Source organism: Lissotriton vulgaris, chromosome 2_1 (genome assembly GCF_964263255.1).
Source record: "Lissotriton vulgaris chromosome 2_1, aLisVul1.2, whole genome shotgun sequence".
In the NCBI taxonomy this organism is placed as follows: Eukaryota; Metazoa; Chordata; class Amphibia; order Caudata; family Salamandridae; genus Lissotriton; species Lissotriton vulgaris.
In genome coordinates this window covers 822,367,578-822,381,153 of record NC_141687.1, presented here as the reverse complement: position 1 = coordinate 822,381,153, position 13,576 = coordinate 822,367,578, and the positions used below count along the sequence as shown (strand labels likewise).

At 42.1% G+C, this 13,576-nt stretch overlaps 1 protein-coding gene across 1 annotated transcript in view; it reads left to right on the top strand.

The window, feature by feature from the left end:
• The window catches only part of ITPRID2 (ITPR interacting domain containing 2), a 219,570-nt gene extending 206,281 nt beyond the window's left edge, over positions 1-13,289 (top strand). Inside the window, exons 17-18 of the mRNA XM_086956225.1 lie at positions 1,207-1,331; positions 12,199-13,289. Coding sequence (XP_086812351.1) covers positions 1,207-1,317 — 111 coding nt within the window. The 3' untranslated portion in view covers positions 1,318-1,331; positions 12,199-13,289. The remainder of the gene's footprint in view (positions 1-1,206; positions 1,332-12,198) is intronic.
• Positions 13,290-13,576: the final 287 nt, after the last annotated feature.

Genomic DNA, 13,576 nt, shown 5'->3' with positions numbered 1-13,576 from the left:
GCTAAAAAGGTCCTCATTGAGTTTTTAAAGGTAGTCCTGTCTCCATCCACTGTGCTTTAGTGCCTGGGCCACCAACCTCTTGCGACAGGAATGCATGCAATAGATATTTGCGGTGTAGGAAAGCTATGCCATCCTCCATTTTGTGCCATTCTAAACTAGGGGCATTCAGAATGGATCTTACTTGCCCTGATACTCAAAATCATACAACTGAGTTCTGCCAATAGCCAAATGTTACATGAGAGGCACCAGTAAGTTTGTTTCATCTTGACACAGAGAATAAAGTCATAATACTGATTCATAAAACTGTACATGGTCCCCATGGCTTTGTGATGCACCCAGGTCATGGACAGCAGTAGTATGTGGTGCGCCCTCGCGGATCAAAAAAACAGGTTCTGTACCACTAATTACTTTGGACAGGCCTAGGCTTCTGCGCAGAAGCCAAGGCTTAACAAAAATGGGAAAGCAGATTCAAATGCAAACAGGAACTATGGACATGGATACATGCTTGATTACCATTCCTAACAACACCATTATTTAAAATCAAATCCTCAAATCTACGGAATTTTCTAGGAGACTGCATCATATTTATGCGTACACACACCGCCTCACTGAAAAGCTAACTATTACCAAATGGTACTTTTGTGTATATCTTGCCATGTGGCCTCTGAGTTGTGTTGTGGGACATATTCAGCCTCCTGGCAAGCACAAATGTCCTGGATGGTCTAGGTTTCTTCTGCTGCTTGTAATGCCCTGTAAAAGGTAAATGATGGTACATTATTGTCTGGTAAGGCTTAGCGACTTGGAATTTGAGATGGTCTACTGATATCCTTTCTAAACAAGATATGCAAAGTGAATGACCACATTTTTTTTTTAAGTACTTAATCCGGCAAGGTTAATTATAGCATTGGGTAAATGCATTCCCTTGTATGCATGCTTGGTCTGTTTCTTGTTCAGTCTTGTAGATAAAGCTGCTACGATATCATACATGTTATATCTTCCCACATTAAAATATGTGTAAGAATTACTATTTTTATTTGGTATGATTGTTGTACATCTTGTAGGTAAAGCTGCTACTACACCGTACATGCTACCCCTACCAACCTTGAATTTGTACTGGGAGTGGTATTTTGTATCAGACTTGTTTGTGTTAGACTTTCAGGTGTCTAATCATAGCCTGAAAACGATAATGGTTTTACATTTTTCCAGATAAAAGAATCTATTGTTGGGGATATCCGAAGAGAAATAGTAAGTGGTCTGTTAGCAGCTGTATCTTCCCCATTGCGGTCTGCTGATGGAAAGCAGGATGGGAAGCGCTGAACTAGCAGATGGAGGTAAGCACAAGCTGTAGAATGTGTGCATATCATCTTTGCTTTGATTTAGGATTGTTTTCTGACTGCTGTATTTGAGTTTGAGATAATTCCGAAAGCATTGGAATGAAAATGTATTTTGCATTTATGGTTGTCAGAGATGCATATTTCTCATTGAATTGTTACTTGTCCTTAATATTTACTTGATTTATCAGGGTAAAGGAATTCAATTTTTGTTTTCTCCATCTAAGGCTGCCAGTTGAATTTTTTCTTTAGTAGCTGGTAATATGTATGTATGTATGTATGTATGCCTTCTCAGAAACATTTCTTTAACTACTATGGAAGTATGAATTCAGTGTTTGAAGCTTTTGTATTTATCAAAAGTGTGTGCTTACATTTTTGTATGGCTTTTTCAATCTTTTGTTCAAAGTGAAGTGGCTCACCATGGTAAGTCACAGGTGTCCCTGGCAGAGAGACATTTTGTCTTTCTGAATAAGCTAATGGGGCGGGATAAGCAGTCAACCTTTCAATCTTCTAGTGAAGCATCAAGGCTTTGCTGTTAGCCTACAATCATTATAGAGATGACATTATTAACTGTCACCTGTTTGCCCTTGCTGACCAATTTGAAGTTTTTTCTCTTTGTGGGAATGGCCCTTTACTTTTGGGGTTTGAGGGAGTTGTATTGCTGGGAGCGTGAATTCACTCTTTATGCATGTGGGTATAGGTTCGGGGAGCATGAATTGACAAAGCATTGCGTAAAGGGACCTTCTTTTTTAGGTCTTGCCTACTCAGCGTGCATGCGCTGCATAGGAGACCTTTAACCTTCGTGCAGCTCTTTTTCAAAGCACATTCTCGTGCTTGTGGCGGCATACACCTTGCGGGAGTGTGCAGCGGCCCGCCACATGTACGAATATGTGCTTTGAAAAAGAGCTGACTGCTCCCCGCAGCGCACGCGCACCACTCACGGGTGCACCACTCCGCCTCTCTCTCCCAATGCAACCTGCACGCCTTTTTTTTTTTAACTTTCAACGCGAGGCGCGCTTGTCTGCTTTACAATAATGATCCCTTCCTTCTCCACCTCAGAGGGAAGTCCTACCTCTGCAGCGTGTTCAAGTACCAGAGGTTGTTCCAGATATGTATTGTCACTCTTTATTATAGTGGTCAGACTACAAGGTCCTGAATGCACTAGTTAGGACTCTCTTGTCTTCCATCAGTGAGTTGCTCTGCTAAATTTTCCTCACACCGGTCTTGCTTTTTGTTTGCTTGCAAATAGGTGTCGCTTTTTGTTGCCCCTACTGTCCTGCCACTTCCTCAGGACCCTCACATGTTGGATGAGTTCTTTTTGTCTTGTATGATTTCGTCTTCAAATAACCTCAATTCCACACTGCTCGAATTATTCTTTTATCAATCACCAACACAATTCAGGAAACATATAATTTTAGACCGGGCCACAATTACAAACTTGTACTCACACGTGTTGTCTTGCACATCTTCACTATCTTACATCACCTTCACTGGCAAATGGCCTCAACTCTAGCTCCATTCAGAATCCAGCGCGTCTTCTCATTGCCTTTTTACTCTGTTCATGTCCCATATATTTTTACTACCAATTGCTTGCTTAAAGACCGCTTGTAAAACAAGCATTGGCAAAGCCAACAGGTTTCACCTATTGAACATCTATGGCTTAAAGAAACCAGCATTAGCATAGCCAATAGGTCTCGCCTTTGGGATCTTATAAGTGTTTAGTTATCCAGCACAATATCCTTGGTGCAACAGCAGCAACTGTTGCATGGCTAAATACTTATACAGTCCCAAAGAATAGACCTATTGGCTATGCCAATGCTTTTTTAAACTTTGCTGCTTTTCTCTCCATGTAACTCTGCCTTTTCCCTCTCATATCTCCTCTCAGCTGCATGTAAATCTTACCTGTAAGAGGAACAAAGTGATTTTGATCTTAGTAATTATCATTGTCTGAGAACTCCTCAGTTTTACAGTGTGAACCTATTCTAGAATGACTTGCACTTCATTCAGTCTTTGAGTGACGGGTTCTGAAAAGTAGTTGGTTAATGTGAAAAGGTTCTTTTGTCTCAACAATATGCAGTTGGGACCATTGATAATGTTGATCCAAAGCCCACATTACACCACAGCATGTCCACCAACTTCAGATTATGTACTCTAATGGGATGTTAATTTCCTACCAAACTGCAATCCATTAGTATTTAGCCAACTATGTGCTCACTTAATTGCAAAGACTGTAATGTAGTCCCCTGCTTCCCCGTAGTGACTGCGTGGTTGTTGGGCAATGTAAACATGGGGATGGTACCAGACTGATTCCATGCCCCCCTGCAGGATATGTCGTCCTAAAGACCAGTTAGCCCACAGTTCTCCTTATAGCCCTCCCTAACCTTAGATGGGTGGCAAATAGTTTTGACAACCACAGAACACGACACCCCTCAGGTCTCTCGGGGATCATGGTAACCGATCTAGAACCCTTTTGCTCAGTCACTCTTGCTCTCTTTCTCTCAAATAAGTAAACAAGGAATACCCAGTGGGGTGTTTTCAATACTTATTGAACCAAATCGGGAACTGGAACAGCTGAAATGATCTCAAGGGAAAGGTCTCTGTTCACGGTGTGATGACACATGTGGTTTGAGAACCAAGTACACCAGTTTTCCTGCAGAGCGTTCTGGGAGATAGTGTCCATTCAGGAGCAAAAAAAAGACTGTCACTAAATCAAGCATGAAGGCCAGGAAAAGTAATGCCTGTGTAATCTAAAGATGTAACCAAGGAGAAACAAAAGATGTCCTTTTCAGCCAAAGATAGAAAGCAAACTCTTTCAGCCTGAATGGTAGAGGTGGTGACAGATCTAATGCATTGGAATAGAGGTCATCAAATTAGATAAATCTCCAGAGGCTGTTCGATCCATTTTTGGCAGCTCAGCCGGTTTTGTAGAACTGGGAGAAGACTCTATCTGGATTACATTGATCTGGATTGTGTTCTTTTCAGGTTTCCGAATTGCAATCTGTGTTTCTGTACGAGTTGACTGAAGACTCGCAGAACCTTTATCACAGTTTAGTTGTCAGCCAAACGCTGTGGCCATACCAAAAGGAATTGAAAGTGAGTCCACTGCTACCTAGATGTACTTTTAAGCCCCATCCAATCACAGGGGGCCCCAGTGGTACAGGAAAACACAAGTCAGAGGCTTGTTTGAAATTAGAAGAAGTGTCTGTGGTGGAAGTGCCACGGTGGAACCCTTCATCTGCTGCCAGATGTTGCTTTTAAGGACAAAGGCCTTAGTCTATTTGTACAGACCGGGCCATCCGTAGCACTGCTGCAATAATTAAATTGTAGCAGCCACCCCTGTGTGTGCAGATGCCAGACCCTAGTTTGCAGCTAGGATTAAACACATCCTGCAGTCTGTGTCTGGTATCAGTTCATAATCTCCCCCCCCCCCCCCCCTCCCGCCAGCAATGTGACCATATGGAATATCTTATGCATCTAAATTGTGGAAGTACTTCAGTGGAAAGCTTTCAGCAGATGGGTGTCATTGTGAGCAGCGTTGACAGCCACCTTGATTTCTCTGTGTATCCTCCTACTGGAACAAGGGATTGCAGCAATCTCAGCAGTATGAACTGTTGCTTTTCTGGTTTCATCAGTTATTGATTACCCTCCAAATTGTACGCCAGCACGTTGGTAATTCAATGTGCGTTTCACATGAGTCCTAGGCAAGCAATCTTTTTGCTTTGTCATCTGTTCCCAAAGCAGCTTGTGTTTTATTGTGCAACCATTTAAGTCTCTGAATCCATTCTGGTGCCAATAAGGTAAATATTCATTATAAGATTGAACACAGTAAAACGAAAGGCAAACAATAAGTGTGGAGAATCCTAGATCCATGTTTTCTAGTGCCAGTTCTAGAGCCCTAAGGTCGGCCAGCTGGGCTGTGCAGTGCAATCGCCACGTGACTGCATGTAGGTTTTCTCAGGATGAAATTCTCCACTGTGCACGTGCCCTTTCACAATAGTGCACGCTGCCCAGTATTGATGCTTTATCCCTACAGCAAGATACCAACACAGGGTTTGGCTTCTGAGCAGCAAGGCAAAGCCTACTATACTGAAAATAATAAAACAAAGCACCAGTGCTGCAACTGTCTTTTGATTCTACCTTAAGTGCATTGAACAAAACAAATGTCTCCACAACCACTTTTTCCGTGTGATTTAATCCAAATGTTCTTTCAACAATTTACATTAATTTTTCACAACATCACAAGACATTACCTACAATTTAGAATTTTTATTTGACTGAGACAAACCACCCTTTCCCCCTTTACATACCTACAAACCTTATTTAAATTACCACTAACATTTGTGCACACTTTCCACACGCCAATCACTCTTGTCAAAAACCAAAAACAACATTCTATCCATCACCACACTTCTGTCATCACACTAACCACTTCCAAACATACGCCCACCCAAGGCTGCTTCTACAGATTCTTTTACTGAGAAGACACTTTTTATCACAAATTTGGTACAGGAAAACCTAATCCAAAAAAGGCCATCAACAAGATAAATAAAGTTCAATTTCAAGTATCTACAACTTTCTCTTTTGATTAGCCTGGACGCTGTGGTCTATGCGTTTCGAATCCCTCCAGATGTGGGGATTTCTCCACAGGACCAAGAATATCTTCACAAACATTCAAATCCAATTTTTCTTTATTTCCTTTTTTGTCACTTTTGTGATACTGGGTGAAAGGCGCCGGGTCTATGACAATTCGAAAGGCTTTCTACATATTTGATCGCGTTTTATATTTCACGCCTCTCGAAGACAGAGGCACCCCCAATGCAGGCATGATTTTTGGCTCTCTGAGTTAATCTTAGATCTCTTCATGGGGGAGTCATTCAATTTCAGGTGTCCCCTATGGCAGGCTGGGCAGAACCATTGGTATAAATTATGTATTCATAGCCTTCTAGTGGCATAATTCCATTAGGTAGAGGATATTTTTTTCATACTGGAAAAAGCCTATGTCTGTAGTTTAGAGTCAAACTTGGTCTACATCTGTTGCAGTGAGCGAGTTGGCCCTTCGTATCAACGTGGATGTAATGCTTTGGTGTTTGGAATGTTTGCTCTGGAGACGCCTCTAAGGCTGGTGCCCTGGTAACAACTTTAATGCATTTTCCCTGAGCTAGGGCTTACTCTCGCACCACAGCAGTCTGTACTGCTGTCAGTATTTTTTCTGTAGCTGCAAAACGCATTTCAACATTGTGTAAAGATGCGATTTATATGCAATTGTTACTGTCACCTTCATTGAACGTGACATACATACATCTTGATGTCCGCGCAATGATGCAGATCACCAGGTTCATCGGATTTACACATGTGTGTAAGTGTTTTGAAGCCATCATGTCCGCTTGTAGGGAACATAAGATATTTGTATGTATGAGTCCAATGTGTACTGGAAAAGTCTGGACGTGTTGGGTCGTAGAATGGTTTAAACTGTTCTGCGTAATCTGGAATGTAAGTGTTCTGCCAAAATTCAGAAATCCCAATACGGATAGCAATCTCTTCAATGTAGTTGGAGGTTGAAGTAGCGCATGCTTCTTTAAGAAGTGTGTTGCAAGGCTTTTGCCTTCGCTTGACGGCTCATATCCCAGAAAAAGGACATCGATATGGACAATTGTTTTTTGTTTTTTTAATGAAATTTGTAGCCCATGCGAGCAAACCTCAAAACTGTGCAATCCATTCTTGTCAGGTGCTCCGAAAGGTCATCATCCATTAAGTAAATGTCATCGACATAGGACAATGCCTGGCCATCAAATTTTTGTAGTTGCTTTGTTACTCTGGCTGAGAACTGCCCGGGCTATTCTGTGAGAGCCAAGCATGTTGAATGTGGTCAGATATCTGCTTCCAGGTGCTATATTGTGGCAGTAAAATCAATTCGCGATATTAAGTGTTTTGTATTTCCTCCGCACTGTTGTTCATTAGTGCAGCACTTTGTACATTTTGTACTGCAAATGTGCAAATAGCTATGTTTAAGTGCCTGTAGTCAAAAACCAGATGGTATGAATGATCAGGTTTCATTGCAGAAAACAAGGAATTATTCATTGAGGTGCAACTTTCTATTAAATCTTGGTATTCAAATTATTAAAGAATATCCCGAACTTGTTTTTTAGCTTCATTTTAATTGTAAAATTTTATATAGCGCAAACTTGACCCAAGAGGGTATCGGAACGCTTTACATTTAGGGTTGTTGCATTACAAGTTACATCAGATACAAAAGCATAGTAATGAACAGTTCACATAAAACAATGTTACAGTAATTCGAAGGAGGAAGGAGGAATAGCGGGGAGACGAGGAGGAACAAAGGGGGAAAACCAGGACCAGACTCCTCATTAGCTGTAAGCAGCTCCACTGGTCATCAGCCATGTTGCTCAGGTCTCAGCATGTCAGGAAAAAAACAGTTTTTAGTTTAATTGATTTGCGAAGGTTATACCCGGAGGTATGAGAACGCATAACCAGGGGAACGTTGCATTATAAGATACATCAAAAGGATTATAAAGCGCTTGCTAGACCCTTGGGTATCAGAGCGCTATAACAGAGGAAGATTGTGTTACAAAGTACATCAGTTACAATGGCGTAGAAAGGTACAGTAAACGAACAACGAGGTTGAGAGAATTTATGGGAAAAGGAGTGGAGGAAGGAGCCTTAGCAGGGAGATGAGGAAGAGCTGTGTCCAAAGTCCGGAGAGACAAATAGAGGGGGAAAGGGGAGAGGTGGCGGGGGAGGGGAGAGGATGAGGGGGGGGAAATGAAAGGAGATAAAGGGAAAGTCAGCCCAAGGACCGTGTGGGTAGGTGACGGCCAGGGTGATAATCCAAGGCCAGTCTCCCCTATAGCTTTATAGGAAGCTCCATCGGGCGTCGGTCGGAAAAATGGAAAGAAAGAGGACCGAGAAAAGGGAGAAAAACGCAGAGGGGGGAGGGCGAGACAGGGAGAGGGGGAGAGACAGTGTCCAGTGGCCATTTTCTTTGGGGTTGTGGGGTTGTCCTCGGTCGTATTTCATGATAAAGGAAACTGTCATCCCATTCCACATGGTTACAGTGTAATGCAGGAGCTAGCGCTAGTGCTCACTCCTTGGCCTATAAATATTTTACTAATACTGCAACGAGGTTGGAGAAAGCGGGTAAAATTACCATTTCCCTGTTTGGGCACTCCAAATCAGGTAGCCAATTCTTTTCATCCAAAAGAATATCATAACCTTGTGTTAAGTCCTTCTAAAAAAGAAAATTGATGCTTCTGGATACGTCCTTCCCCCTTCCAATTAACTTATTTCATATAGGCGATGTGGCGACCAGGTATTTCCATCATGATATACTCAGAGCTGCTCCCAACAGACTACCCATCAGGTTATGGTGAGCTATCATGATTTCTGCTGTGCTGTTCAGCAATGTCACTGCCCATTCCCCGCTTAGAAGCAGAGTTCCTAATATATGGGGCAACCCTGAGCTTAAGTCGGACTACCTTCTTTTTTGATTGAGGCTTGGAAGGCTTCGGTTTTTCTTCCTATTCAAATAAGGAGTCAGATGAGTGTTGTGAGTCCTGCTTCGGTTTCACATGCTCCTCCGATCGACGCTCTGACCCTCCATCTCCCTCCAAGCATTTATTGGATTAATCCTGAAAGGACTGAGAAAAACGTGTATCAATATCCTGATACCTGTCAGGCTATCTTATATTGTCACGGTTTCGCAGGCTATAGTGTTTTTCAGTAGCTTCCTGTTGAGGAAGCCCACCCCATGACATAGTTTTGTCTTTGTTTTTCTTATTGCCCCACTTCTTTGTTGAAGAGACACAGGTGCTTGCTTAGTTATCCTTTTTAGAGTTACTCTTTAATTTTAGTTTCCAGTGTCTGGCTCCCAAATTCTCAAGCCATTGTAGCGTAGGTAATTTTAGGCAATTCGCGCTCCTGCTGTGCTGGAGCCAAGACCTGTATCTGCTGGCGTATAGCCAACGCTGAAGATTCCCCCTTTAGGTTACTTAACATAATGGCAGATACTGCAGCAAAATTGTCCATCAATTTCATCCCAAAGTCCAGTGCAGATGCTGCCCCATACTCCTGGATCTGTTTGACCACTTTAGGCAAAACAGTCAATGAAGGGGTACCATTTGTTCTGGTGTAAAGGGCAGCAAAGATTCACCCCAAGTTGTGAAGCCTTCTACAGAGGGAGCCATCTCTATTGGCAATCAAATAATTCATATTCTGTGTTTTTCCGGTGGGCCTGTATGAAGAAACACTGCTTCAAGCTCTCCTGTTTTGTGTGCAGTCCAAAATGGAATCTATCTCCTCCCGTCTGACGTGCTGTTGCCATGGCTGCATTTGGCATTTGTATGCTGATACCCGGGGTAGCCAATTGTGGTTGTGCAGCTTGAGTAGTCCATGCAGGGTTAAGTTTTAATGTTTGCATAACCAACTGTGTAAGACATCTGTATATCATTACAATAGTGTTCTAACCTCTGCTGCTGGTAATCAAGATTAGGATGCGGTGTGTAGCCAGCTAAGACTGGCCATGCTCCTTCCTTATTGCAGAGTGCCGGGTCTAACATTTTCGGTTGTGTGTCGAAGGGTGCCTTTAAACCAATTTGTGTTATTGGTAAATTTGTGGTATTTCCATTTCTTCGTATGGTGTGATTGTCTGGTACTTCATCCTGTTTGCAAGTGTGAAATAACAGTGTGGTGCAGTTTGCAGCATGGAATGTAACCCAGGAATAGAATTCATCTGTTCTTAATGCTTCATCAGCCTCAACCACGAAGACAACGTCTCCGCCTGCAGCTGCAAGCCCATGTTTTAATAGCTTATGAGTAACTTAATGTCTACAGTTCTCAGCGATATGAAGTGCTGCCTCATCAGTCATTATTGTTACCGAATAGAATGAATTACAAAGAGGGTAACACAATTAGAAATAGATCCTTTGATAAGTGAACGCCCTACACCCAATATATAGGGGTAACCTACTCAGCTGAGGAGGACTGTCCCTACCAGCATGGACATCTCCAGTTAGGAGGTAAGTAGGGTCCTCTGAGAAAGCATAATAGATCTACTTGGGTGATGAAATGCTGACTGCGCCATGTTATGCAGTCCCTTACTTTCCAGTAGAAACTAAGCGTTTGTTGGGCAGCATAAATGTAGGGAAGTTGCCAGACTGATTCTGTGCACCCCACAGGATATGTTCTCCTTAAGACCAGCTAGCCCACAGTGCCACCATTGGCCCCCCCGAAACCTAGATGGGTGACCAGAAAGTCACCCTGAGCTCTTCCAGGGATTTTGGTAACAGATCTAGAACCTCAGAGAAGTATACAAGGAATACACAGTGGGGTGTTTTCATTGTTTATTGCACCAAGGTCATTCTACATGTGCTGCAACGATCAATAGACAGAAATAGATGAGTGATTAGCAAGATCAGGACAATGAACAGAAAGAAAAGTTCCACCATCTTGCCAAACAATGTATTGTTATATAATTGCGAGCATATGAAACGATCTCTAGATAGCATAATTCTACTGTGCGCTCCCTAGCCTAACTTTTTGGGGGGTGGGGTTCTGCCAAGTATCTCCCATCGGATGATCCAAACCAATTACCTGGAGGGAAAGTATGCAGGTCCCTGTTGTGTTTGCTTTATTTGCCCGAAGTTAGCAAGGTATGCCCAGACGTGGGTCCCTTGCTCAGTTTGCCACTGGATCCAAGCTAGCCTGGCTGATGAGGGGTGTTACCCCGAAACCGGTTCCTGGATACTTGTTTCCAGTCCAGTGAAGACATGGCTTGGCAGTTCGGGCTGGACTGTTCCCATAAGGCACAGGGTCAAGACTGATTTGCATATAGCTGTGTCTGAACTGGGGTGGGGAAGTGAGCTAAAGAACAATGATGGATTCAACCCAGATCGGTGACTGGGTGTGAGTGTTTGAAAAGTTTCAGGGCTCCGTCCATCATCTCCTTGTGTTTGAGGAGAGGGATGTCCAATTCATGAATACAGCAGAGATCAGCAAGCAGGCGGCCTGAGATTTCAGCGTATAGTGACCTCACAAATAATAGCAAGTGCTTTTCTCCTGAATCCCAGAAATGAATGTTTGTTTATTTTAACAAAAAGCATTCTTGTCCTGAGCAGAAATTCTAGTTAGACTGCCATTTCTTAGATTCTATAGCTAACTGGCCACATGAACGTACAATAAACCGCATTTGTACAATGTATATTCAAACCTTGCAGGTGTCGGGATAGTGTTCTTGCAAAGATTAATCTGTAAGCAAGTTATGTTTCATGAAAATTAACCCTCACTGTCACGGAAGCAATTTTGTCAAGCGGCAACTTTGAGAGACGTGTGCTTGTAAACCGGGAATCCTGACGAGACACCAGCTTTGCGCAGGTCTCCAAAGGAGGCATATTTTAGGTGAAGCATGAAAGGATATGGTATTGAAGGAGAAAGCACCTTGATAGTGCATAGGGAAAAGGGGCTCTGGCCCATCCCTCCTCCATGCCAAATAGAAGATTGGCCACTGGAAGGAGTGAGTACAGATGCATAGGCTACATTTCAATGTTTACATCAGAGTCCTGAATCGGGTGTCCGGGTAAATATGAGATTCTATGAAAGACCTTGAATTGCAGGCGTGGTTTTACTGGTAAGTAGCCTAATACAACTGTATTTGAATGTCTGTCCATGCGGTTATGTTAGTAAAGGTGAATAAAGTATCCTAGTCTTCTCACATGATGAAGAGTATTTGTGAATATAAAATTAGCGTACCCATCTTTTGGTGAAGGTGGATTTTGTTTCCTTTTCTTGATATATTACTACTTCTTCAGTCTTTTGATGTAAGTGGGATAATTGTTCATCTCCCTTTTATTTTTAGGGTTGATCCACAGCTGTAAAAGCTGTTTCACTACTTAAACAATGGATGCAAGAGTGATAACACTGAACATGCCAAGCAATCATCAGCCTGCGCTTCAGGAAACACTATTGCTGCTGGGATGGGCTACTGTATGCAATATCTTGTTGTAAGAATGCATATTTAGATTTCTTGGACTCGTGTACATAATGTGGGCACTTGGGCTGAGCTTACTGTCTTACTATTCTAAACTTTAAAAAAAACTGTGGAGGTGCGTAATGATTCATATTTATTTGTGTGCCTGTTCTTGGTCTGGTCCTGTGTGTAGCTAAAACGTGAAACTTGAATAATTCACTACTTCATGTACATTTTGTAGTTTACTATGTTTTCGGTCTTGCTTCTTAAAAACACTGACCTCCATGAGGTACTTATTGTGCAATAATTAACTTTAAGAGCTTGAAACAACCAAAGACTTTCTCCAATTACTGTTTGTTGCAGCTTTGTAAGTGAGTTTCTGTGAGCTGTGTAGGATTTGCACACGTTTGCTCAATACTACTAATAGTTCTTACACTGAACGTTGTAGCTTTGTAATCTAGATAAATATTCTATTTTCTAAATACCAACTTTATTGGTTTTCAATATTTAACAATGTATGCTCATGAAATGTGCTCATGTATTAGGGTAAGTCTTCTATATTTGGATTGCTATTTGAAAAATGATAATATTTTGGGCTTGTGACTGGAACAGGATGACCTCTGCTGTATTATTTGGGGAAACAATGCAGGTTAGCGCATTTTTCTCACATCTGTGGTATCGTTTCCCCCACTGTACCCAGTAAAACGACTCACTGACTCTGGTGACAAACATGAACTGCTAATTGACAACTTTCAATTAAGAAGATGCTCTAACACGTGTTTTGAACTGAAGTTTGATTGTGGGTGGAAACGTATTTTATACTTTGGTAGCTTTCAACAAAGTTCACATTATGTTAAAGAAGAATTTGATACGTTTAACTGTAACTAAAATAATAAAATATATCCTATATCCTAATTTACACCAGCTTGTTTTGGACTACACAAGGGCGGAATCTTAAACATTAAAGTATTTATTTTGCACATGTTTCTTTCTTTGGACTATTTTATTGAGTAAACCAGCTGGTGTTACATTCTTTGTATGTATGTATAGAATTTGTAGAGCGCTGGGGTGTTCGAGGCATGTGGGCTGCTGAATTCATATCTGTGCATAGATCGCCACCTAGTGTTGGGTCCGGATGATTGCACATTGTTGTCCTGGAAGAGTCTTCGAAGTATCACGAGATAGGTGGCTCCTCCCCTGGACTACAGTGCGCATGGGCATCGCCCAAATCCCCAGATTGTTTTTTTCCGCCATTGGGTTCGGATGT